Below are 27,230 nucleotides of genomic sequence, written 5' to 3' on the forward strand. Positions count from 1 at the left end.
TCCGCGGCATGTGGGATCCTCCCAGACCGGGGCACGAACCCGTGTCCCCTGCATCGGCAGGCGGACTCTCAACCACTGCGCCACCAGGGAAGCCCTATCTGTATAATTTTTAAGAAGACATTTCAGCAAAGGTTCTTTTAAAACTAAGAAAGGCCCATTTATAGAGGAATTAATTTTTGTAATCAGTTGTCATTTCACAAACCTGAAATAACAGTGAAAAAACAAATCCAAGTTTGAACTGAAAGGCAAAATTATGGTAGAGGAAGTTTGTACATCACCTCAATTTCTGTTTCTTTCTTTGTACCAGTAACAGATGGGATATAATTATGCGGTCTCTTGATGTCTGATTACAATTTTCAGACTAAAGTATTGCTATTTGATTTGTTTATCTACTCATAATTATTTGCATATGCTAAGAAAATCCCTTAGGGTTTTCAGATCTACTAGATCAAGTGACATATAGAGCAAAGACTTCTGCTTCTTTTTATCATCCATTAGACTCCCAGGGCCATCTTTGTTTGAGTTAGAACATAAGGATTGCTGTTTCTCTTCCTGGTTTTCATGTTAGTCTAGCATAATGGGGGGGGTGCTTATGTCCCCAGCTCTTGGTCACATTTGAAGCTTCATCTGAGTTGTCCATTCTGAAGTAATTAAACTAAACTTGGGACACTGAATTACTGCCACTCGTAGTTTTGCCCTAAAGAACTAAAATTTCCCACTTTGTGTTTCTGTGTCAATTGATTATCATCCCCAAATTTCTTCTAAGACAGAAAGCACCATGCCTGGACTCTGTCTTTATAATTATCCGTCTCTGTATCTTGTCTAATGAAATTTTAGCTCTTAAATAATTGATTTCCGGGCTTCCCTGGTGGCGCAGTGGTTGAGAGTCCGCCTGACGACGCAGGGGACGCGGGTTCGTGCCCCGGTCCGGGAAGATCCCACATGCCGCAGAGCGGCTGGGCCCGTGAGCCATGGCCGCTGAGCCTGCGCGTTGGAGCCTGTGCGCCGCAGCGGGAGAGGCCACAACAGTGAGAGGCCCGCGTACCGCAAAATAAATAAATAAAATAAATAATTGATTTCCTTATTAAACTTATTGTAAGCATAAAAATGATAATGCTTTACACCTAACTTGAGGCTGTTTCAATATTTAGCTTCATGCATGAGTTTCTTTTCTCTTTCTATCACATCATCAACTTGTAAAGGGTTTTAATTTTCATTCTTTTTCTGTTGTTCTTTATCATACTTAAGCAGTGTTTACATTGAGATTAAAATAATATATTTTTCCTTTATATATTAATGTATTTTGACTTCTTCTTTGCCCTTGAATGATCCCTTTTGAATATCTTCTAATGTAATAAGTCAAATAGATGGACCAATAGATGATTTGTACAAAAAGTTAATGTCAGTACTGCCACAGATAATCTTTCATGTTCCTGATTGTCTTGAAAATAATGCGTGTCTGATACATCTGCTCTTCTTTCTCGTTCTGTAGATGGCCGTCTTAGTCTTTGCTAATTTACAGCATTCATTTTATTTTATCCTGTGTACAGATCACTCTTCTCTGTGACTTGCGCATCCTGTATTCACACACAACTAAAAATTACGAAGAGCAGACCTCAGTAACTAGATGACTTTTTTTTCTGTTTTCTACAATTCTAAAGTAGTTCCACCTAGGTAGCTGACAAAATCAGGCTGAAGACATTTCTGAACGAAAAATCTCTAAAACCTAAATCAGTTAAAAACCCAAAAATCTCATGAAGAAAATACCTATTACAAACCATTTTCTGTAGCAAAATTTTGGATTTTTGTTTTTCTTTGAATTAAGGTTTAAATGATTTTCCCTAATTCCTCAGGGATATCTGCATCACTGGTGATCACAGGTCGGCATGTGATTAGTCAGTATCAACATGGAGTAAAGTTCCTTGATATCATTTACCACGGATATTAGCTACAAAAATGTAACTACACAGCCTATGTTTTCTAAGCTGAGAATGAAACGGTTCTTGACAGTTTTTCCTTAACAGTATAATATTGAAAATGAAAAAAATCAGTCATAATAGAACTGCCATTTAGTAATATACATATATTACTATGTATGTATGTTTCAGGGAAACAAGTGTGGTATTTAACATCTATGTTAGAAAACTTTCCCTTGCTGTTTTCTTTAAGACTAATGTGGATGTGTGTATCTTTTCCTCTGTAGGACTTAACATGCATCTGACAGCTAAATTTAGCCCTAAGTTTGGAAACATACTATCATTTTTCCTTCTTTGCTCTTTTTCATCTCTTTACCTCTTCCAGGAGTAAGAAGTCAAAGAAACTTTATGGGTCTAAAGAAAAAGGAAGGAATATATCGATATGTACATAGTATGTTTTGTAGAAGAAAAAAAGAGCTGTTATAATGTAAATCATGAGAAGTGGCCGAGTCAAGAGAAAAAGAGAAAAGTTTTGTGGTTTTTCTTTGAAATTCACATATCACAATGTGTAGTATCTAAAGAATTGCTTTTTGTCATTTTTGCATGAAACATGGGCAGCTCATCACAGCATATTAATTGATGGTCTACCGTACCCGTTTCTAATCCACTATTTTTACTTAAGTTAGTTGGGTTGCTGTTTATATTACTGCATTTTTATGCAACAGATGAGATGAAAAAATTTTTAAGGCATTGTCAGAATATAATTTTAGGATTATACCATTTTTTGGGTGCTTAAATATGCTGTAAATTGAATCACGCATTAAAGTCAAGTAGCATGTTTTCACAGAAAAGAAAGAACTAACGTAAAAGCATTCGAAAAAAGTTTGGCTTGCTACACCTTTTCTCCAGCATGTAGTTGATATTAAGTTTTGTTGTGACAACACAGTGAATGTTTTTTTGTTTATTGTTCATGTATCTCCATTTAGAACAGTGGAGTCTAAAAATAAGATATTTTAAAATGTCTTTGAAATAATGTATATTTAATATCTTCTCTCTTTTCCTTATGCCCCTACAGAAATTCATGATGAAGGTAAGGCATAGGATCATCTGCTGTATGTGTAATACTTTGTATGTTTTGTGTTTGGTTACTCTTATTTAATTTTTGAATTCATGGCACTTTTCTTCACATTTTAAAGTTTTCAAAAATTAAATCAAAACTTTTAAACTTTTAAATTTCAGTAAATACATCCCATGTTTACGTTTATTGACATTTGACATCTTTGGATCATATTGTGACATACTAAGTCTTACTTAGCCAACGTTAGGAATTTCTCCCATTGAAACAGATTTTTTTTCTGTCGTTCTCCGTCTAGAATTTTCACTGTGGGAATTATTTTGGCTGTTTCGTGTTCATGCACTGTTGCATGAATACAATGGCAAATTCATACACTGGAAAATTAGAAGAGGCACCAAGAAGCTCCTAGTGAACTCCTTACTCCAGGAGATGTGAAAATAATTTGACTTCTTTTTATTCCTCAATCAAATTAGAAAAACAAAAAGGTTTTAAGAGAGACAAACTAAAAGAGAAGAGTAGAATCCATGGTCATGTCATTGAAGGACACATGGAGGGAAAAGAGAGGAACAGCAGAACGTCATTATTTGAGAGAAAAAGTAGAAATGTGTTGTTGCATTTTTATATACCTGCTACATTTCTCATGTAGCATTCATGAAATTTAATTTTTATCCTAAAAGCTGAGGAAAATTGTGTAGAGAAATTGATTGTGTTCAGGTAATGAAGGCTGAATATATTTAAAAATTTCAAAAGATATAAACTCCGAAAAGTGTGAAATCAAAATTCTGGATGTAGATTTAAAAGGTTGCTTAGAAGAAAAGGAAGCAAAGGATTCATTTTCTGTGGAGTTACATCCGTATTTGACAAAACTCTGAACCAGGAGCGTTGTATTGACACATGGACCTATTCGTTAACATTAAGAATTTGACAGTTTAGATAGGGTGACAGAGCAGAACACTTACTTGAAGTCCCTATCAACAAGGACCCAAAACATTTTCCAAAATTTCAAATAATTCCAGCCATTATTTTTCAGTGGAAACTATTGTTATTACCTTGGGAAGCGAGGACATGAACTGCTCAGTGAGGCAGATCGCGAAACAAGGGATTTGGTTGGGAGAATGTTATCAACCGCAGAAAACAAGAATATGTTCTCTCTTTGCAAATATTAATAAATAATGAAGGGGACTTCCCTGGCGGTCCAGTGGTTAAGACTCTGCAGGGGGCACAGGTGGCACACGTTCGATCCCTGGTAGGGGAACTAAGATACTGCATGCCGTGCGACAAGGCTAAATAAATAAATAATGAAATTGGGTTTGATTTTTCAAAAATTAGCAGTTTTGCTTGCTAAATCTGCATTTACTGTACTCATTTTATCACCTCACTCCTATTCAAATCCTTTGTCTATGCCATTTCTATGATTCCTTGGAGAACAGTAAATGGCTTAGTTCCTGAAGCATGTACCTCAAGTTCTTTCATGAGAGCTGATTCATATAAAAATCAATGCAAATAGAAAAATTATGTCCATTTAGTTTAAACCAGGTGGTGTACCTGATGTAATTTAATTAAGCTCTGACTTCTTTTAACCGCAAGGCCAGAAACCCGATGACTTATTTTCATACCTGCGTTGGATCATCTGGAAAGGTTAGAATTTGACTAAGCGAGGGCCTATGCATTAAACTATAGTAATTTAAACCAATTACAAGGAAAAGGATGCTAAATTTTATGCAGCTTTTTCACTTTTCAGTCGTGACTTGCTTTGGTTTTCAGACCTGGACACACATCGTTAGAACCTCCTAGAACCAGCCAGATGCTTCCTTGTCGCAGGTGCTGATTTCTGCTGGTGGCACTGAGCAGTGATCAGTTAGTCCTGTCCTAGGCCTGGTCTGTTCCCTCTGCAGACCTTTGGTTAAGACACGCTCCCTCACAAGTTAGCCATCTAATGCCAAGTGGCTCTCTCGACAGTGGTCAGCTAGTTTGTCAAACATATTTATTTTGCACTGAAGCCAGATTTCTCATTAATTATTATAATCATCCTTTGAACCTGTTATATGATTCACTACTGAAGATGGCAGGGCTGTTTGCATGGCTCCTGCTGCCGGGGACCCCAGGTGGACCAGATGCCAGACCAGCAGTTCTGTGCTCCTCCTCTGTCTAGTGCTGTTCACATTTGCGTTGGAAAGTCACGTTCAGTTGATGTGAAGGCTTACGCACAGAGATTTTTTTTTTGTTTTTCTCCCTGAAACAACTCATTACCCGAGTATCACTCTTTGTATTTGAAGGTAAACCTAAAAGCTTCCCTGCTTAAATATCTGAGCACTATGAAAGAAGTTCTCCAAGGCAGATTCCTTTTTGTTGTTGTCTATCATTTTTAAACGTTGGTTGTGTAGCTTAGTATTACCTAAGCAGTAAACTCTTTTTAAGATTTCATTGTTTTTCTTCTGAAATGGCGTGTTATAATGATCAAGGGATATAGAAAAGTTCTCCTGTAGAGTCTGATTTATTTTTTATTTATTTATTTTTTTGCGGTATGCGGGCCTCTCACTGCTGTGGCCTCTCCCGTTGCGGAACACAGGCTCCGGACGCGCAGGCTCAGCAGCCATGGCTCACGGGCCCAGCCGCTCCGCGGCATGTGGGATCTTCTCGGACCGGGGCACGAACCCGTGTCCCCTGCATCGGCAGGTGGACTCTCAACCACTGAGCCACCAGGGAAGCCCTGATTTATTTAAAAAAAAAACAAAACAAAAAACCTCTTGAATAATAAGGGCCTGGAGTTATGAGAAATGTCCTACATTGATTAGCATAGCATTTTTGTACAGAAAAAATGATTAGTAAAACAGAAAACCTTATAATATTTAGATGTTATACAGTTAATAAATTAAATGGTTTTAAATAGCAGTGACACTAAAGATGCATTAATAAGCAAATATGTGGTACAAACATATTTTATTAAACACAGAGGAGGAAAAACACCCCAAATAACAGAAACACATAGCCAGTAATGTTTATGCATGTTTAAACCTCTCGAGTTGATCTCAGTCATTACTGTTCTGGTTTTATGTACTATGCTTTTCTGCTGTTGTATTTTAAGCTTGTAACAGTGGTACCTCAAAGGTAGCTACAATGATCCAATTCTCACCTCCCCACAGAGGAGGATAACAGATTAATAAATGATACCTTATGACTGCATCTTATTCTGAATAAATGTAAACGTAGAAGTATTTCCATCAGAGCTTCTGCTTACAATATGGGTACCCTGATTGCACATTTTGGGCCAAGATGCTGGAAAGCTCAAGGCATAGGAATACCTAATAATACCAAGTTGGTATTAAAATAATCTGTGGAAAAATTGAAGTGTGGTTTGTTTAGAATACGTACAGCTTTGTTGCTTAGATTTTGTTTGAACGTACTCTGAACTTTTTTTATCCACTTACAGTTCACCAGTTCAACTTTTTTACACTATCGTTTAATATTAGCCCGGTCAGTCATCTCAGGGGTCCTGGGACCAAACCTACGCACGGAACTGAAAAAACTTTTTAAACTGATATTTTCAGCAAGTCCAATTTTACCCTTTATTAAATGATTCTTGGCTCTCTGACACCAGAAATATTTAGAGGGAGGAGTTTGGAAATGGTAGTTGTTACCTCGGGTTGGTGGTGTTTTTCCCTGAAAGAACAACAGCCCCTTAGCGTAAACCCCCTTCACCTATGGGAGACTACAGCAGTCTAGCAGAAGCCAACTTCAGGATCTGCAGAGGGGCCATAGAGGGCTGTTCACAGCTCACCAACCATACCACAGGCCCAGCCAATCACAGGGGAGAGCTGGGGTGTGAGGGACAGACCGTTGCATTTTCAGAAACAGGTAGGGCCCAAGTCACACTCGGAAATGTATGTCAAGGACATGTAAGTTCCAGGTAATACTTTTACTAAAAAGACCTGATAATCTGACATGTAGTTGGAGGTGGTAAGAAATGCAGGGAGAATTAGTTCTTAAACTTCTGTTTTCTTTGCTGTTAGTGTGCAAGTCTTTGGTAGGGAAACGCATGGGCTCAGTTTATAATTGTTGAATGAATGAATAATTAGAGAAAACTCTCATTTTGAAGGCAGAGGAAAGCAAGCTGTGAGCCTATTATGCCTAATACCCTTGACATCAGATAGTGTACCTCTCAGATACAGTATTTGAAGATACCCGATAAATATCTTTTGAATGAATAGAAAAAAGTGTTTCTTTTGTGTAATGTTTACTGGAGAATCAGTAGGACTAAAGTATAGGTGACATGAATGTGAACACAAGGTTTGTTACATAAAATTTAACTTTCTACTTTTTCTCTTAACTGGTGCAATGGAAAGCACCGCTTACTTTGCCTGTGTTTTAGAGTCCAAGGAACAGTGAACATGTTAACTTCAGAAAGCACCAAGGTATTTTTCCAAAGTGCAATTTGAGGGGTGGGCTAGCCTTGAACTTGTTGGTCCATTAGCTTGATTGATTCTATCTAGTTGGTCCTGGCTGGATTCCCAAACGTTATGATGGTTATAGCACTGTGAGCTTGTAAGGTTCTGGTTTGGGTGGCCGGAGGAGAAATGGACCCCTTGTTCCAGAGTACTGAATTACTACTGCTTGTGATGTTATTAGCCAGCAGTGATGAACTTTTTCTCATTGAAATTGCCCTGGGGGATTCCAGTCCACTTTGAGGCAGCGTGCTGTAGAGTCTTGAAGGAATAACCCTGGAGGTGGCTAAGCCAGTGTAACCGGTACTTTAACAGGTGTAACCATCCTCTTAGAGTACCGGTAGTTCCCTACATCAGAGGAAGTCCATAAATATTTGTTCACTTAAATTAAAGCAAGGACCAGGCCAAATTTAACAAGAAAATTGATATGATTGATTGACCAAATCAGAAAGCACAAATAAAGAACCAAGGTACGTCTTTGGATGCATCCCACAAACACAATTCTTTTGATAAGTGTTTGTTGAATAAGTTATCCAGCCTGCCCAAGAGTGGAAATTATACATTTTATTTGTCCTGAATCAGAGCCAATCACAATAGTATTATTTAAAATGACAAGTTAGAGGAAAAGGACTGCAGACCATGTGACAGAAATTATATTCACTTGTGTTGACAGTGCTCTCTTAATTAACAAAGTTAATTTAGTGTGGATTATTTGCATACTTTTACAGGAATTGTATTAAAACTAAATTTGTGACATAAATTAACATTTGAGTAGTGAGGAAATCTGTAGTGTTAAATCCATAATAGACAACTGTGTAAAATCTCTATATATAAAATCTTTGAAAGAAAATTCAGATACTAAAATATCTCCTCTTAACCAATTTGAACATTTATGTATATATGTACATATGAACACATGAAATGCACAGGCAAAGCTTTACAGAAAAAACAGCACTCTGGTTAAATCTAAAGCTTGTTCTTCATCTAAAAACATCTTGTTTTGGTTGGTATGACTGTCTAGTGTCATTAAAGTTCAGCTGGATCTTGTAGCTTTGGAACTTATATCTGGTAGGGAAAGGTAAGCTCCTACCAAACTGGTCCAGATCAGACAAGGTAAATAAGTTGTTCTTGGCCACAGTAAATCAAATATATTATAGAAAATAAAAGTACTCTCTAAACAGGGCCTCATTCTTAGGAGGAATATAATTTTGCAGAGTAGATTTTTCCCTTTTTCACTCTGGAGGTGAAAAAGTAACTTTCCTTTTTTGTAAAGCAGTTTTTTCTCATAATTTTAGTACCTTTTAATACCTATTTTTAAATGGTTTGGAAGTCTTTTAAGCATAACATGTAAAGTTATTTTAAGAAATTATGTGGAACAATAGGAAGGGGATATATTTTTAGTAAAAAAGGTATAATAACAATGAATATTAAAGTACTTTCTCCTGTACTTCTTAGAGTATGTATAAGTCAGTAACATCACAGTCATGCTTAAAGACCTCTTTTTCCTACAGAAAAAAAGGGCAGCCTCCTTGGCATAATGTTCTGTACCTCCCGTGATGTTACCCTGATCTAATTTTATGGCTCATGTTTAGTTTCTCTGCGACCCAGCACTGCAATCTCATGGTCCCTTCCTCTTTCTTAATACCCTGGAGTTGTTTCCTATGACACCTTTACTCACCTGGATCGGGGAACCCATCTGGCTTCTGAAATTTAGCTCAGGTTGTAGCTTCATAGAAGAGGGAGCCCTTAACCTGAGTTTAAAGCAGTCGACGAGGTGGAAAAGACTACAGAGGGAAGGAGTATTGTGTTCTAAGACAGAGCAGTAAGAAAGGTCGGGGCAGGGAAAGTGTGTCTGTCTGGAGCACAAGGGATTTGGGGGCGAGGCTAGAAAGGGCTGAGACTAAAATCCTCTATGTGTGTACTACTCACTGTTGTCCCCAAAACAACAGCACCTGGGTCATCTGGAAAATTTTTGAAATGAAACATCTCTGTGTTTACTCCAGACCTACTGGATCAGAATCTTGCGGGTAGGCCCAGGGTTCTGTGTTTTAACAAGCTCTCCAGGTGATTTATAAGTATGCTAGAATTTGAGAAGCATTCCGCTATCTCATATAAAGGAATTTGGACGCATTTTCTATAAACATTTGGAAGATATGAAAGGTTTTTAAGCCTGAAGATGATTTGATGAATTTTGTGTTTAAGAACACTCATTCACTGAAGAAGTATTTATTTAGTCCTTACTATGTGCCAGGCATTTTGCAAGGAATCTGGTATACCACGATGCCCAAAGTACCGTAGCCCCTGCTTGACGCGGACCACAGTGTAATGGGAAATACAACAAATAACTGGGAATCAAAAATTACAAATTATGGTATTTACTGAACTCGAGTTCATTCTTTAAGAACTAGATCAACTGCTAGCCCCCTCCCCCCACAGGAGAAGGTTTTCTTGGTAGCTTTGTCCCAATTTAAGCATTCTTTCCACAGCACTTTGCTCATCTCCAAGAGCTCTTCTTTTATTTTTTCCCATTAAACTTTTCCATGAGAACAAGAGAGCATTTTATGGACTTAGTTAAATTTACTCTTTTTTTCCTTGTCGACCCTTTCTCTGCTCTCCGCAGACCGCTCAAGGTGGTGGCCACCGAACGCTCCTCTATGGACATGCCATATTGCTGCGCCATTCCTACAGCGGCATGGTGAGTACCCGTGTAGACTGCATCTCCCCTGTGGTCATGCTGATCCATTTGTGCATATGTGATCAGGAAATGTTTGGTAATCCCATTTCATTGATGGCTTTAACAAGCTTGGTTGTATGTATTTTTGAATATCTTTATATCCTGCTTAGTTTTTTCATTTATAAGATGACAGCTTAGAGGACCTTTAAGGTCCTTCAGTTCTATCATTATGTGACTTCTATTTTTCGTATCTTACTTTTGAAAGACTAGGTTTAGGAGGAGAGAGGTGTTAAGAGTCAAGTAAGAAATAGTTCTCATTTCTGATTTTATTTCAAACCGTTTATTTATTAGAGAATTAAAGCATCCTTACTGAAAAATAGTATAAAAAACTGCCTACGAGTCCCACCTTCAACTCTCCACTAACTTCTTTTCCTTCTTAACTAGTTGTTCTCTTTGTTTTTCCATATCAGCTCCTCTTGCAACCAGTTATCTATTTATCCACTGGGTTCCTCTCAGGCACAGTTTGCTCATTCTCATTTATATATGCGTGTGTGTGCGTGTGTGTGTATAAAATATGTATAAAATAAAATATATAAATATTCCATTCTTTTAAAAGCTTTATTAAGTTATAAAAACACTACATATTCATTCTGTAAGATTTGGAAATTACAGAAGAAAAAAATCTTCATGATCACGCCAATGAGAGAAAACTGTTGGGGACTTTTTAAAAATTTTCAATCTTTGCTGTCGTTAAAATTTTTTTTAATATAATTGAGATCTTGTTATATAACCAAATTTATATCCAGAGTTTTTTTTACATATTATCACAGTATAAGTATTATCCATATTATTTAAATTTTTCATCAAGCTTATTTTAGTAACTACACAATAGTCCAATACCTGGAAGTATAAAATAATCATTTCTTTTAAGAAGGAGATAATTCCCAAAATGTGTAAACTGTTCCTGAGCAAAAGCTTAAACATAGCCTCAATATCAATACCAAAAAAACCAAAAAAAAATCATCAATTGAATATTGATGTGAAAAATCTGGTTAATGGAATTGAAAATTATAGGAAGAGAAGTAGAGGAAAAGTATAGATGTGATTTTAATAATGACTTAATATCATTTATGTTAATTGCTATATCACATTAGTAGGTCAAATGAGAAAAACTGTGACCATCTTAACAGGTGCTGAAACAGGTTTTTAATTAAATTGCCAATTCCTAATAAAAACTAAGCATTGATTATTTTCTCAATGATAAAGAAAATATTTATGTCAAATCAATGACCTCATACTTAATTGTCAAACACTGAATCCATTCTTGACAAACCTAAAAGAAAAAAAACTCCCAAGAATATGCTAGCTAGCTAACATTTTTCTGGAAATCTTGGCTGACTTAGTAAGATATGAAATAAAATAAAGGAGAGCACTTTAAGTGGCTGGATAGAAGACAAATATATAAAAACAACCTTTTTGCATATAGCAGTCACACATTAGAACTTCATGGAAGGAATTCCACTTGCAATAGCAATCAAAACACATAAAATAATAAATATGAGAGTCAGTTTTCAGAAAAATACCCTTGATACCTAGTAGATGGGTAAGAGCCTGAACTTGTTCGGTAGATCTGGGTTCAGGCTCACTTTCCTGTATGCTGTACAGCCTTGGATACCTTGCCAAACTTCTTTAAGCCTGTAATTGCTTAAATTTTATCCACTCAATCAATATATATTATTTAGCACCTCCTGTGTGCTAGATATAGTAGTAAATAAGACCAAGTCTTTACCCTTAACAGAATTTAATTAACATTTAGTGAAATAATTATAGTGTGTGCCTCACAGTTGCTGTGAATGCTAGAAGAGGAGAGAATGTACGCTAACAGTTGCAGTGCCTGGTACTGTAATATTATTGAGAAATATTGCAGAAGACTTTAATAGAGATCACTAAGTTTTTACCTGGGAAATCAGTATTATAACACTTACTTTTTCTCAAATAAAGGCAGATATTTAATATGCTTAGATCTAAGGTCTGTAACCCTCAGGGGCCACCATGGGCTGCCTGTCTTGAGGTCAGACTCATACTCCTGACTAGCTAGGAAAATGTCTGGGGACCCTTGAAGCCTTGTTTCTGTAACTTGGGAGGTCAGTGGTTTGCACTCAAGAGACAGAGGCTCCAGGTCAGTTGATTTTTACATCCTCACGGCACCGAATTCCATGTAACGTGCCAGCACATCTGTCCCCAATCCGTGTATCACCTGCCTCCTTATGCTCCCAGACATCCCCTGAGCTGGGTGAACCCTACTCCATCATAGGGGTTTTCTAGGCTTCTCATTACTTGTTCCATGATTCTGGGACGTCTGTGCTTGCTCAGTCCCCAGCATTGTCCCTGAGTCCTGTTTGCAGGGCTCCTGTTCTTTCCGGCACTGCACTTGGTTGGTGTAGATGGCAGTGTATTTTGAGCTCATACCACATTCATCTTTGTGTTCTCATTCTTGCAACACTTAATGAGGATTTCGAGGTTGGGGTGGGGAAAGAGGAGTTGCCCTGAAAAATTATCCTAAATTTTATGTCCAAGAATATATAGTTAGGAAAACTTAAGAGGGAGAGAAAGAAATCAGGAGATGGTGGTGTTGGAAGAGTTCCATTCCTCCTAGGGAAACACACATTGGTATACATGTGACAAGCCCTCACTGCAGTGAAGCGACAGGCTACACACACACACACAACGTTTGAAATTCAATTCTGGATAAATTTCAGAGAGTTAAAATTTTAAAAATGAAAACAAAACTAGAATCTAGAAGTGAATAGTGTAAAAATTTCTGCTTGGGAGAAAGATTTCCAACTGACAGATCAGGTTGTCCTTTGGCTTATGATTGTGAATATCAGATGAAGTGAGAGATGTACAGACATATCCCCAATTACTTGTCTTCTTTTACCGACAGGACATATTTCTGCAGTCTTTCTGTGAGGGGGAAGAAAACCACATTTCCTCTACAGCATTGTTCCTCATTTAGGGTGTGTAAGTGCTCAGAATTAGACTTGGAATGGACAATAAATGTTGAGTGACAGCTACTGATTCTGTGTCTTTTAGTATCTGTGCTGCCTGTCCACCTCTCGGTCTTCAACTGATAAACTGGCTTTTGATGTTGGCTTGCAAGAGGACACAACAGGTGAGCACCTTGGTCCGTGATGAAGCTGCACTCAGATCGTGGCAGGGATTGGATTGGGAGACGTCTTGAGACACGATGGAAGATAAACTCGTTGAATATTCTGGAAGATAAACTGCTTGAATATTCTTAGGGACGGATTCAGGAAAAAAACAAATGACTAGGAGAGGTTTTAATAGAAGGAGGAAATGTACATTGTTTTTACTGGTGGGTCATCCCCACATAATTAGCTTGATGTGCAAACTAGACTTCAAACCTTATTCTTTTGTTGGAGTTGGGTAGGAAAACAGTACTTACGCTCTGCTGACTGTTAACCATATTACTGTGCTCTGATTAGCTTGTAAAGTATTATTAATGCATATCTTTACCTTTCAGCTTGCATCTTAAAATATTTTTAAGTGTACACATGTAACATTGTCAATGTCAACATTCAAACAGAAAAGTAGCAAATGAAAGCCTCCTTCATTTCCCTGTCCGCAGGTCATCATGCTCCATATCTATGTATTTACATATTTTTGAAACAAAAAACATATATTAACACATTTTTACTTTTGGAGACTCCAGATAGGAAAGTCTAGGCTTTATTTGTGTTTTTATTCTTAATGCTTTGAGAACTTTACACTTTATACGCCTCTGTACAATTTGATGGCTTTATCTTTTACAATGAGCATGCCCGATTTTGGAATTAAAAATAAATAAGAGACCAACTAGAAAAAAGAATGGAAGGAAATAGAAATTAAAAATAAATAAAAGACCAACTAGAGAAAAGAATGGAAGGAAATAGACCGACTCATTAAGTTGTTGCTTTTATGGGTGGGATCAAGTTCACACATGCCCTCCTTTTTAAAATACTTTCCCATACTCTAAGTTTCACTGATAACAAATGGATAAACATAAAGTTCTGTTTACCAACCTAATTAACTTTTTAATGGACCAACACATCACCTCGTACAAGAAATTCCAAGAATCCCAGACACCAAAAAGATAAATGTGTTCTTCTCATGCTTATTTCATTTTCTATAGGCTCCATCATTCCTCTGTATTTTGACTAGTAGTTTTAGTTTTCTCATTGTAATTAGTTTACTTCAGCACAGAGTTACATGAAAAAAAAAATCTTCAGTCCTCTCTCTCAAGAGAAGTAAAAGACATGCACAATCTATAACTTGTTTTCATACATTGAGATGATTATATAATAGTGAAACCCACCAAACAAGGCAGTCTTTCACCCTACACCCATATGCTGCTCTCTTTTCCCCATAGGTCTCTACTTCTTCTGAATTACTGAACTATTTACTATATTTATCATTTGTTGTGTGCCTGCCTTGATCAGAATGAAACTCACAAGGCAGATAATTTTTTCTTCCTTATTTGTTGAGGTATCCCCAGCTACTAAAGCAATGATTGACAAATAGTGTGTGCTTTATCAATGTTTGAGTGAATGAATGAAAAACTCCCTACAACTCTAAAAATGTGAGTTGAGTGGATGAAGATAAGGAATTCTGCAACATGACGTTCAAGTAAGAATATGGCTTGTGTAAGAAAAGCGGCTCAGGGCATAGATTACATGTTGCCTGTTAAGTATGCTTAAGAAGTGTTATTTGCTGACTCATTTACTCATTTATGCAAAATGAGTTGTTATTGAATGCCTACAGAATGCTAGTAGGAGCTGGGGAGACCCCAGTAAACAAAACATACAAACGCTCTGCTATCATGGAGTTTACATTTTGGCATTGGGCAATTAGTAAAGAAGCAAAAAAAAAAAAGTTTTATGGAGAAATAATAAAGCTGGGCACAGAGAATGATAATTGTTAGATGACAGATATCGCTAAAACTATTCCCATTTTGCGGTAGAACTTAAAGGTTTCAAAAGGATTGAAAAATTGTGTGCTTGCGTTTATATCCTAGGTGACGAGGCTGAAGTATGGTTATATGGTTCATGAGGCGTATGCTTGACTTGTTCTACAAGAAATTATTTGACTTTATGTATACGCAGATATTTTTATAATGTATCCCAGAAAATTCTGTAGGATTCTCAACTGTTTTACTTCTAGATTAATAGAAACTACCACATTTTAAAATAACACAATATTGTAAAATAAGGCACAGAATAGTAAAACGTAGGGGACAATATTTTGTACCTATTTTGCATCAGCATCCCCCCAAAAGTGAAGGTTTTTTAAATTGTTATAATGCAACTGTCATGTCACAAAAACCCAAATCCTTTTGAAAATCAAGTGGCAAACTAGATGTTAATAGGAGAGAGCAATGTGAGCAGTGCAACAACATGTGATTGTGTAAGGAGCGAAGCTGGATCAGCGTGGCTGGTGAAATCGGCCTTGTCTTAGCATAAATAAACATCCTTTTAAAGCAGTTCTTAGTGGGGGAAAGAGACACCAAACTTCCCCTAATGTCACAGCCAGTTTCTATGAGAAGAGTCTTTTCATGTCAGTATGTCTTCCTCCCTCCCTCTCTCCCTCTTTCTTTCTTCCCCTTTCTTTCCTTTCTTTCTAATTTTTATTGGAATATAGTTGATTCACAATGTTCTGTTAGTTTCTGCTGTATAGCAAAGTGAATCAGTTATACATATACCCACTATTTTTTTTAGATTCTAAGCTAATTTGGCCTAATTCTTTTTGATTTTCGTGGTCTAAGAGATGAATTTGCATTCTATTTCCAATTTCTGACGTTTGTGTGAACAGGACAGTTTCATTTTAAGAAGACTGATTTTGAGGACTTCATTTCCCTCTTGTATTTTGGAGTCACTGGCAAAGAACATCGAGTTTGAAACTGAGGCATTTCTTTGTGTTTCACATTTCAATCATTGTTCAGGTGAAGCTTGTTGGTGGACCATCCATCCTGCCTCCAAGCAGCGCTCAGAAGGAGAAAAAGTACGGGTTGGAGATGACCTCATCTTAGTTAGTGTGTCCTCCGAAAGGTACTTGGTAAGTGTGCAAAGGCGGATCATGTAGTTGGTGACATGATAAGTGACAAGTCCATAGAATGATCTTTTTAAAACCGAAATTGCAAATTATCTAGGAAAATTGCTTAGAAACAAGCCTGTATCTCTATTTGATGAATTATACATAACTCCTTAAGTAGAAGAATGATGTGACATGTGTGGAAGTGTGGCTTACCAGGATTATTTAGACAGGCTTCCCTCGTGCCCTTGATATGTAAGTTTGTGACATCGATAGTGCCTGTTCTTGGATTATTTCATTAACAGCATATAAATGCAGTCCAATCAGGAATTTGAAATTCCATGGACTTTATTTTGCACCCAATGAGAAGGCTATATTAATGAGGCTGTGTTTACCTATTTTGATATTTATGAAAGCAGATTATTATGTGAGAAAGACTTGTCATGCTAAGAAAGGAGAAATAAAATTAAAAAACGGTTCAATTCCCTCACTGACATTGCATTGTTTCAAAGGGAAAGGGCTAGAAATGGGAGATTGAAAAAAGAAGTTTATGCTTAATCATTGAAGTTTTTTTTTTACTTTTGTGGTGAGGCCAATATCTATTTACCTTCTGTAGTAAATTATATTTTTGCTAAAGAATAATCATATGCAGAATTTCGCAGAATATTGAAATCAATGGAAGTGTGAAGGGTGTCAGTGAAAATATTCTTTCTATTTTAAGGTTGAGAACGCAAACAAATATAAAATACGGTATTATAAACTTTACATGAATATCCACATTAAAAAAATCCCAGACATCATAACGGATGATGATTGAAACAAAAATCAGAACTAGAGCATCATTGCAGTTAAGCTATGCTAGTTTATAGAAAGTGTATTCCTACTGCCTTAAATCAACATATTATTTGTGTGTAGTTGATTTAGAATTAAGTAAGTAGTTGGTACCCTTGGGCTCTGTACGTGGAAATAAGGTGGGTCTGGGGGTGCTTCAAGTCAGTTTTTGCTTACCAACACAATTCCAATTTTGAAACATTTCTAGGAAGAAGGGTGTGGTTTTACTTGCTTTGAGGGAAGAGGTAATGATGAAGACAGGGAAGTGGTGAAACAGGGCCTTGTGTAACTGACAGGAACTATTAAATTAAATGGAACATCTAATGGTGCAGAGCTAAAGGGAGGCTTGGAGCATCTCTCCCCTCTTGTCTCTTAAGCATTGTAGGTGGAATCAGGCACCACGCACATTTCTAGAACAATCCAAGGTGTCAGCTCGTCAAATAAGCATTTATTGAGCCCTTGCTGTGTTCCTGTGCTGTATATGTGAAGGTGATGTATTTTGATCAGGAGATAGACATTTCGAGTTGTAGTTTTACTTGGAAACCAATAGCAGTAATAAAAATAATTCATGCATGCTTCTTAGTATATAAATTCTACACATATCTTATTTTGATTTGGACAGAACTATGCATGTTTTTGCTGTATCGCTTGTTCTTTCCACTACACAGAAGAGTTTATTTGACAGGATGGTATCATTATGCACAGAAGGAGGAAAAAATTCAGAATCTCACTGAGGCCAGAGCTTATAGCATCAATTCTACCAGCAAATTCCTGAGTCACTTAATTCCCTGAATTCTGGCTTCCGCACTTGCAAAATGGTGCTGATTCTCCCTAGCACCACAGTTACCGTGATGAAGCAATGAGATGATGGATTTTGAAGATGCTTTGAATTAAAGAACACTATACAAACATTGGCAGTAATTGTAATGCCTGAGGTCCCCCTTCTGTTACTTAGGGAAATAAGTAAACCTCATGATTAATTACGTTCACAGATAATTTTCAAGCTACATTTTTTTTTTTTTTTTTTTTTTTGCGGTACGCGGGCCTCTCACTGCTGTGGCCTCTCCCGTTGTGGAGCACAGGCTCCGGACGCGCAGGCCCAGCAGCCATGGCTCACGGGCCCAGCCGCTCCGCGGCATGTGGGATCCTCCCGAACCGGGGCACGAACCCGCGTCCCCTGCATCGGCAGGCGGACTCTCAACCACTGCGCCACCAGGGAAACCCTCAAGCTACATTTTAGCCAACTTACTTAAGTTCCTTTTCTGATACCCTTTTATATAGAGCTCCAGATAGTTAGCCAACCAGATCGTTAAAATTTCACTTTTATTTGATGATGAAGTCAGTGAGTTTAGTGATCATCTGTATAGACCTAGCATATAGTAGAAACCACAGGAATGACCAAGGACAGATTACACATGGCTTCCAGCCTCAAAAAAAATAGTGGAGAAAACAAACCAAACCCATGGAACTGTAGGAGAGTATCGTGAGACAGTAACTAAGTGTTAGGGTTTAGTTTAGAGATGCTGAAGGATGTTTCTATGGGTGTAGGGATAGTTAATGATTACCTCACATTTCCACTGTGAGTCATTAGTAGTGAGAATACAGAGTATTATGTTCACGGATTCAAGGACCTACTTGGTACTTAGTGAGAAGGATCTGGAGGAAGTGAAAGGGCAAAAAGCGAGGCAGTAAAAGACATTGGACTAAACAGCGGCAGCTGGAATAATCCTCGTACTGAAGCTGAATAACTGAAAATTGGGCACATATATATATATATATAGTTTATTGGTACGGAGCCTGCTAAGCACGAGCCTGGGCCAATCATATAACCTCTTCAAACCCTCAGTTTCTTCATCTGCAGTATGGGGGTAATAGCCTCGTTCACAGGGATATTAAGAGGATTGAATGCTTAATCCACACAAGACTCTTAGCTCTATAAATGGCACATATAAAAATTGCTTAGTGAATTGTTATCACAATTTACCCAGGAGATTTGTGCCTATTAAGAACTGTAGATATTTAACCAGAAGAGGAGAAAGTGTGGGAAGTGAGAAGTGAAGAGACGGTTACAGTTGATTTTAAATAAAGGACTATCATGTGAAAGCCAGATTCAAATTCTGAGAAGATGCTGACATGGTTAAAAATAAACAAGAAATACGGCCGAAAACACATCCGTTAAAACTAACTACTAAAAGTAAACACGTCCTGTCATTGACTTTGTAACTTTTCATTTGTTAGTGTCTATTGGCCTTTGATCTACTATTTCTTCAGGAACAGTGATGGTTAAGCTACGTTTGAACTATAATTGTGCATTTGCTGCTCTAATCAAGCTTACAACTATTGGGATGCTAAATTGATTAAAACGGATTGAAGGATTGATTTTCACGCTGTCCTCTGCGGAGGTGTCCTGTGGACTGTGCTGGGCTCCCGGAGCCCAGGCTCCACCTAGGATGCTCTGCCCTTTTCTGCTTTATGTGATGAACTTTGTACATGATTTCTCAGGAATAAAGGGTTTTATCTCCAGAAAAGGTTGTAAGCCACTCATCCAAATAATGTCTTTTCTAATCTTGCTGTTTCATATTCTAATATGAAATGATATTCTAATCATCTTTTCAGGAATATCTAAGAGGAAGAAAAATTCCTTTGACCCATTGGAACGACTTATTTTTTTCTCTTAAAGGAGGCTTTATCAAAGCAGCTTAAGTATAAGAGAAAGATACAGTTTAAAAGAGAGGAAATTTGGTCAAATAGATATTACTGTGAATCTCTTTCAGACTAAACAAAATAAGGTAAAGCACGCAAAATAATTTTTACTTGTGTTAGAAAGATATAAAAATCACCATGGTATGCACAAGAGTTTTCAACCCATGGATTGGATTTCTCTCATTTGAAACATTGATTTTTGAATAATTTTCTCTGTCACCTATAGAAACGGACAGATTTTTAAAAAAATTTTTATTGGAGTATAGTTAATTTACAATGTTGTGTTAGTTTCAGGTGTATACCATAGTGAATCAGTTATGCATATACATATATCCACTCTTTTTTAGATTCTTTTCCCATATACGTTATTACAGAGTATTGAGTAGAGGTCCCTGTGCTATACAGTAGCAGACAGATTTTTAAAATCCGTGAAAACATTACCAAACAACTGTCTAAAAGTAAATTAGGAAAAGCAAAACCCCACAGTCTAAAAAGTGATGAAAAATGCTTAAAAGAAAGCTATTCTAGGGCTCAGAAAAATTTACTTCTCTCATACCCACCTCTGAATTTCCAATAAATGCTAGGTGTTCTGATTGCATAGTAAGTTACCGAACTCCCTCAAGTTGCTTAAAAATATCGATAGCTAAAAAGACAGTGATCATAAATATTTTCAAGGTCTTCATCGTATCAGTCATTTATTTATTTATTTATTTAAACATCGTTATTGGAGTATAATTGCTTTACAATGGTGTGTTATTTTCTGCTGTATAACAAAGTGAATCAGTTATACATATATATATATGTTCCCATATCTCTTCCCTCTTAAGTCTCCCTCCCTCCCACTCTCTCTATCCCACCCCTCTAGGTGGTCACAAACCACCTAGCTGATCTCCCTGTGCTATGTGGCTGCTTCCCACTAGCTATCTATTTTACGTTTGGTAGTGTATATATGTCCATGCCACTCTCACTTTGTCACAGCTTACCCTTCCCCCTCCCCATATCCTCAAGTCCATGCTCTATAGTAGGTCTGTGTCTTTATTGCCGTCTTACCCCTAGGTTCTTCATGACCTTTTTCTTTTTTCTTAGATTGCATCCAATTTATTTTTTATTTATTTACCTTGAGCTTTTTTTTTTTTTCTCTCTGTGGCTCAGGTGATGGAATCATAGACTGTTCCATTTGGAAAGAGCATCTATTCTGTGTCCCTCGTTTTTTTCTCAGAATAAAAAAGTGAAGTCTGAGGGGTGATGTATCTTGTTTACTTGTTTTCCCTGTCACTGGAGGATCATTTTTCTAGTGTTGCATCACCAGGGCCAAGTGCCTGACACTTAATATGAGAGAAATAAACGAGTTAATAAATGCATCAGATAAGGGTTGAATTCGGATATTCTTAGAAATTCTTGTGCCTTGGACCTTTCGGACAGTCGGAGAAAGCTTACTGACTCTTTGTTTCATTATCTTTTAAAATGTATAAAATGTATACACTGGATTACAAAGGAAACTAAAAGTATCGAAGTGGAGTCCAGGTTGAGAACTCCTGGGAGGTGATTTATAATAATATCTTTTCTATTCCTGAGATTTCGTGCTTCTATCATATAAAGCCTTGTTACTCAAAATATGCTTCTTGAACCAGTGGCCTTGGTTGGCCCCCGCTTCACACCTCCTGAATTCAAATTTGCCTTTTTTTGACAAGATCCTCAGATGATTTGTGTGTCCATGAGAACTTGAGAGTCACTAACATGAGAATCAAGGTGATAGGAGAGAGCAGATCACTCCCCAAAGTGCCTGCAGTGCTCCTGGTGGGTGTGCAAATTTTAGAGCAGTTACATATTTCAGCCTAAGGCCAGCTTTGCTTTCAACCTCTGACAACATCTGTTTGGGCTGTAAGGATAACCCATCTTAGTTAGTGTCAGTAACTGAAATTGTCACTGCATTCTGAATATTTACCATCACAAGCCTGTGTGATTCTTACTCAGATTTCCCTTTGTTGCTTAAGTGGCAAAATTAAATAGAAGCGTCTAAAATAGTTATGCCTAGAGAATATTGAGAAGAGTGGACATGATTTAGATAACTTTAAATGGTTAGATATCTTTAATATGATCTTAAGGACATTTTTTTTTTACTTTCTCCAACAGACTGAAATTTTCCTTTCTTTATGGTTATATTTATTGTGTACCTTTAGGCTTAGATATGATTTGAAGATTGCATTTTCGTCTTCCCCCGCTTCCCATTGTTTTTTCACTGCAGTAGCTCCTTATTGCCTGTAAGGTCCTTGATCTGACACCTGCTTTGTCTGCAGGCCTACCTCTCACTCTCTTTCTAAGTATATGCTGTAAGCCCCAAAGATGAAACTCTCTGCTGTGCTGTATGTTCCCGTATCTCTGCCCCTTTGGGTACCATTTCCCTTATTAGAGCCTACAGCACCAAAAAAGCTCAGGTCACTTACAATTACAAGGTTTCTGGTGTATTAAGAATGAAAATCTCCAAAGTAGTTTATACAAGTTTTGGTATTTTTTAAAAAATATTTACACTTAGCACATTAACTTTATTAATACACATACGCAAATTCAGTGTATGTACAAAGTTTTGGAGACAGCATCTCTTAAGTACATAAATGTGACGCTCAGGCCAAATGATCCTACTGGCTCTTCAAATGCCTCGTCCCACATGGTACCCTGTCTCTCCTGTGGAAATACCACCTGTCCTGAAGCCCAATGAACTGTGTTCCAGTTAGGCTGGTCCAAGTGTTCTTTTCTCTCAATTCCTGTAGCACTTTGATTACAATTCAGCTAATATTTTCAAAACACTGACTCACAGCATTTTGTGGATATATTTTACTTACCTTTCTAGCTTACGAGCACCCTCACGGTGGGGAATGTGTTCTATTAATGTTTAGCACAATGCTTTATACATAGTATATTCAATGAACAAGGATGAATGAACGAATCTATTTATCGTAATATGGCATGAGCTTTCACTTGAATTCAAAAGTAAAAATATAAGCATTGGTATTTTGAATCGTCTTCTGATGGTTTGATAAAATCCATATGGTTTTACAGGTTTCTTTTTTTTTCTTTTTTTTTTTTTTTGGTGTGTATGTGCTGTTATTTTGGCTCAGGTCATTGAAATAGGAACATTTATGGAATAACTTAAAATATGTTTTTAAAGTTTACGCTACTTTGATTTTAAACGTTTGGTTCACTTCTGCACATACTTCTTTATTGAGTAACCCTGCTAGATGCTAGGGATACAGTTGTGAGCCCGTGTCAGCTTACAAGAGGGAGAATGAAAAATACACTAAATGATCCCACTGTGATAAGGGCTATGAAGAAAAATATATTTTTCTTGTTTGTGGAAGCAGATGGCATATGATTTATTTGTAAATAGTTAAAGAGTTTTAATATATTAGGGAAGAAATTAATTCAATAAAGACATCTTAGCCGGATTTTTGCATAAGAATGACAGGTCCAGGTAGAAAGGAGGTCGTAAAAAGACAGACAGCTGGTTGAGATGGGAGAGGGGTAAGCAGGTTATTGCTAAACCTGAAGCATCCACTTTTAATCTTATCGATTGGAAAATTGCTGCTAAGATAATTACATATATGGCAGATGTCACAAATGTCTTGGGTTTTGTTTTTAAGAGAAAGAAAACGAATGCCTACCTATGCTGGTGACATGAGATTAGTATATTTAGGCAGAAGAGACCTTTGGATGTTGAAAGGCTTGTGGCATATACCGGTGTGCCTCTGCATGCCGTCACTGCTGTTTGTCTAACTAGGAAGGTCAGATATCTGGGAAAGTTCTAGTGCAATTGAAGTCTTTAAAAGCTTAGGCTGGGGCTTCCCTGGTGGCGCAGTGGTTGAGAGTCCGCCTGCCGATGCAGGGGACACGGGTTCGTGCCCCGGTCCGGGAGGATCCCAAATGCCGTGGAGCGGCTGGGCCCGTGAGCCATGGCCGCTGAGCCTGCGCGTCCGGAGCCTGTGCTCTGCAGCGGGAGAGGCCACAACGGTGAGAGGCCCATGTACCGCAAAGAAAAAGAAAAAAAAAAAAAAGCTTAGGCCGTCATCAGCGTTGGAAAGTGTTGCAGGAACATTCTAGGAATATTGGTGATGTTTACGCAGATGACAGCAAGAAAAAAGGTGGTTGTTCTTTGCATGTTTGAAATTCTGGCATTAGCCAGGTAATGGTTAGTGAAATAAGCAAGTCATTTGTCTGTACTCATAATTTTGTTTTTCTTTACTTTTCATTTCAGAGCTCATCAATGATGGCTCTCAAAGGTGTGAAATATGATGTTCTTTTAATACATTTGACTTAAGAAGGAACATCTGAAATTTGTAGTGTCTGAGTTTTGAAGGACATGTATTGTCTTGGTTTTTGATACCTATTAGGGAATATTGCCATCTAATGGCTATTACATCAGATTGTAGATAAAAGTTCCTAAAGGACCCCATGAAACTAACACATTAGTCCAGTAGGTTTAACCTACTTCATTGTCAACACACTGTCACAGTGTGATATGTAAAAACTTAATTATAATTTTAACGGTAAGGGTCTACTATCTGTACAAATTTGCCCATCAATAAGCCTTTAAAACAAAATAGTCTGTTTTCACAAATAAATCTGTTTTATTTGTGTTTTCGGATTAGTGGCTTAAGTAGTAACTCTTAGAAGGAAGCTGAAGAATACCTAAAGTCAAATATAAACTCCAATTTTTTTCCTACTAGTCTCTTCATTTTTGAGTGACGGGATTGCAACGGAGGCTCTCTGTGGACAGTCCCACGTTGGCAGCGTTCAGTTTGAGTTGCCAGAAGCACTTCCGTGTTGAGACTTAACCCAGAGCCTGTAGTGATGCCTTCTTTTGCTTCTAATGCAGCACTTGTCTTATGGCAACGGCAGCCTGCACGTGGACGCCGCTTTCCAGCAGACCCTCTGGAGCGTGGCCCCAATCAGCTCAGGAAGTGAAGCAGCCCAAGGTGAGAACTCCACTTCCATTAGGGGGCTGGTCCCCCATGCAGAGTTGGCAGTCATCTTTGGGATTGTGATAATGAGTAAATACATTAGAGCTGTTGGTGTCAAAATATTCTGTGATGCAGATACATAACATTTAAGAAACTCATTTGGATTGCTATTTAAAAGTGAAGTTTGTGTGAAGGTTTATCTCTTATTTTTATGCTGCCGTCAGCTTTAGTTTATTTTTCTGTGTGTTTTACATGCTAGCTTTCTAGGGGTGATTTTCTCCAGTGTTTTGGCCTCAGGGTATTCCTTAGGCTACTGTCAAGATTTCTCATCTTCCAGGGTGTGTGACTTAGAACTGGATCACAGCAGTGCTTGTACATCAGGATTTTTCCCAGGAAATATCTGTGTGTTCTGGTTGTTCTCACTTATGTAAGTTCAAATCTGAGCCTATCCAGGCTTGCATGTTTAGTGGAGGGTTTTATGAGGCTGAGGTCATGTATAATCGTGGGAACATCACTAACTGTGGGACTTGGGAACCCAGGGCTCAGAGGTGGCAGGCAGGTGGCACCATGCATCTCTGTGATTTTGGCCAGGTACTTAAGCCTTGCTGGACTCCTGTGTCTCTGTCTAGGAAAATAGGAGATTGGAGCCAATGATCTGTTCAGCTGTCAACATCTGATGATGACAGTTCAAATGTGACTGCGTTTCAATCCTTCTAGGGTATCTGATTGGTGGTGACGTCCTCAGGTTGCTTCATGGACACATGGATGAATGCCTCACGGTCCCTTCAGGAGAACACGGTGAAGAGCAGCGAAGGTTGGTACCTGAGCCCAGCGCCTTGAGCCTTGCATTTTCTTGCTTTGATATAAGTTTTGTAAATTAAGGATTTGTCTGTTCAGGCCATTAGCATAAGAGAAAGTGGGCCACTGTCATTCATCTGTCCACTGAAGTGATCCATTGCTGGCCTCCTCTGTAGTTTTTTTCTCATGTATGGTTTTGACTACCTATGAATAGAGTTGCAGAAAATTCTTGTATAATTAAAACATGGTGAGAAGCAGTGAATACAATAAACTGAGTGGGAGGAATGAACACATTCACTTACTTAAAACTTCCGTGAAACGTTCATTCGTTTTGATGAATCCTCTTTCTGGAATGTTTAGTCTCCAGTTCAGTTTCAGACTTCTCAAATTGCCCAAAGGTTTAGGACCTTTTTCTGTTACCTCCCATTTACTGAGATAGATAATAAAATTGAGCACTTTCCCTAATATTTTATGTGATTTTAATACCTCTCTTATGTTAATACTATTTGGCATTGGGCCAAGATGGCAGTAGCCTGGATCATGGGGAAAAGTGCGCAAATAATACAAAACCATAAAAGTATTGAGGGTGATTTGAATGTTCCATTTTGCCTCACAAATTAATGGATGAATATGGTAAGTTGAATGCATAAATAAGCGATTATTGTGAGAGAAGGCATGATCCAGGTGATTTATTACGTGGCTTTAAGTCTTTTAGTGGAGGCTTCTCGTAATATTAGCGTATCACTTAGATAACTATTATAGATAAATATTTATTTTTTTAGTTTAAAGAAAGATACAGAGAACATTTAGAAAGTTAGTACTTCTTTAATTAGCTGTTTAACCTTGGGAAGAGTCATTCTGAGACCTGGGTACTAGTCTTACCTCTCCCCAGGTAGACCTAGCATATGGTGAAGCATGAAATGCAGAGCCTCAAAAAATTCCCTAAACGAAAAGTGCTGCTTTTAGTAGGTTAGGAAGAAGATGTTAATGGTGTGTTGATAGGGTTTATAGAAAAGATGAGACGGAATTCAAAAGATGGTTTATCTGAGTAATTAATTCCAAACAGAAGACTCAGAGGGATGCAGTGTATACTGGGAATTGCAGTTATTCCCGACTGATGAGGGGCAGGGTGGAAGAAGCATGGAAACTAGACATGGAAACTTGGTCAGCTTTTTTTTTTTTTCCCATCTTTATTGGAGTATAATTGTTTTACAATGGTGTGTTCGTTTCTGCTCTATAACAAAGTGAATCAACTATACGTATACATATATCCCCATATCTCTTCCTTCTTGTGTCTCCCTCCCTCCCACCCTCCCTATCCCACCCCTCTAGGTGGTCACAAAGCACCGAGCCGATCTCCCTGTGCTATGTGGCTGCTTCCCACTAGCTATCTATTCTACGTTTGGTAGTGTATATATGTCCATGCCACTCTCTCGCTTTGTCACAGCTCACCCTTCCCCCTCCCCATATCCTCAAGTCCATTCTCTAGTAGGTCTGTGTCTTTATTCCTGTCTTACCCCTAGGTTCTTCGTGACATTTTTTTTTCTTAAATTCCATATATATGTGTTAGCATACGGTATTTGTCTTTCTCTTTCTGACTTGCTTCACTCTGTATGACAGACTCTAGGTCCATCCACCTCATTACAAATAGCTCAATTTCGTTTCTTTTTATGGCTGAGTAATATTCCATTGTATATATGTGCCACATCTTCTTTATCCATTCATCCGATGATGGACACTTAGGCCGGG

The 27,230-nt window shown here is 37.8% G+C and overlaps 1 protein-coding gene across 1 annotated transcript in view; it reads left to right on the forward strand.

Annotated features, from left to right (window-relative positions):
* The window catches only part of RYR2 (ryanodine receptor 2), a 644,069-nt gene that overhangs the window by 201,407 nt on the left and 415,432 nt on the right, over window positions 1–27,230 (forward strand). Inside the window, 6 exon segments of the mRNA XM_032609082.1 lie at window positions 2,992–3,006; window positions 10,054–10,128; window positions 13,201–13,279; window positions 16,106–16,218; window positions 24,599–24,698; window positions 25,401–25,497. Coding sequence (XP_032464973.1) covers window positions 2,992–3,006; window positions 10,054–10,128; window positions 13,201–13,279; window positions 16,106–16,218; window positions 24,599–24,698; window positions 25,401–25,497 — 479 coding nt within the window.

Source organism: Phocoena sinus, chromosome 16, assembly GCF_008692025.1.
Source record: "Phocoena sinus isolate mPhoSin1 chromosome 16, mPhoSin1.pri, whole genome shotgun sequence".
NCBI classification, from domain to species: domain Eukaryota; kingdom Metazoa; phylum Chordata; class Mammalia; order Artiodactyla; family Phocoenidae; genus Phocoena; species Phocoena sinus.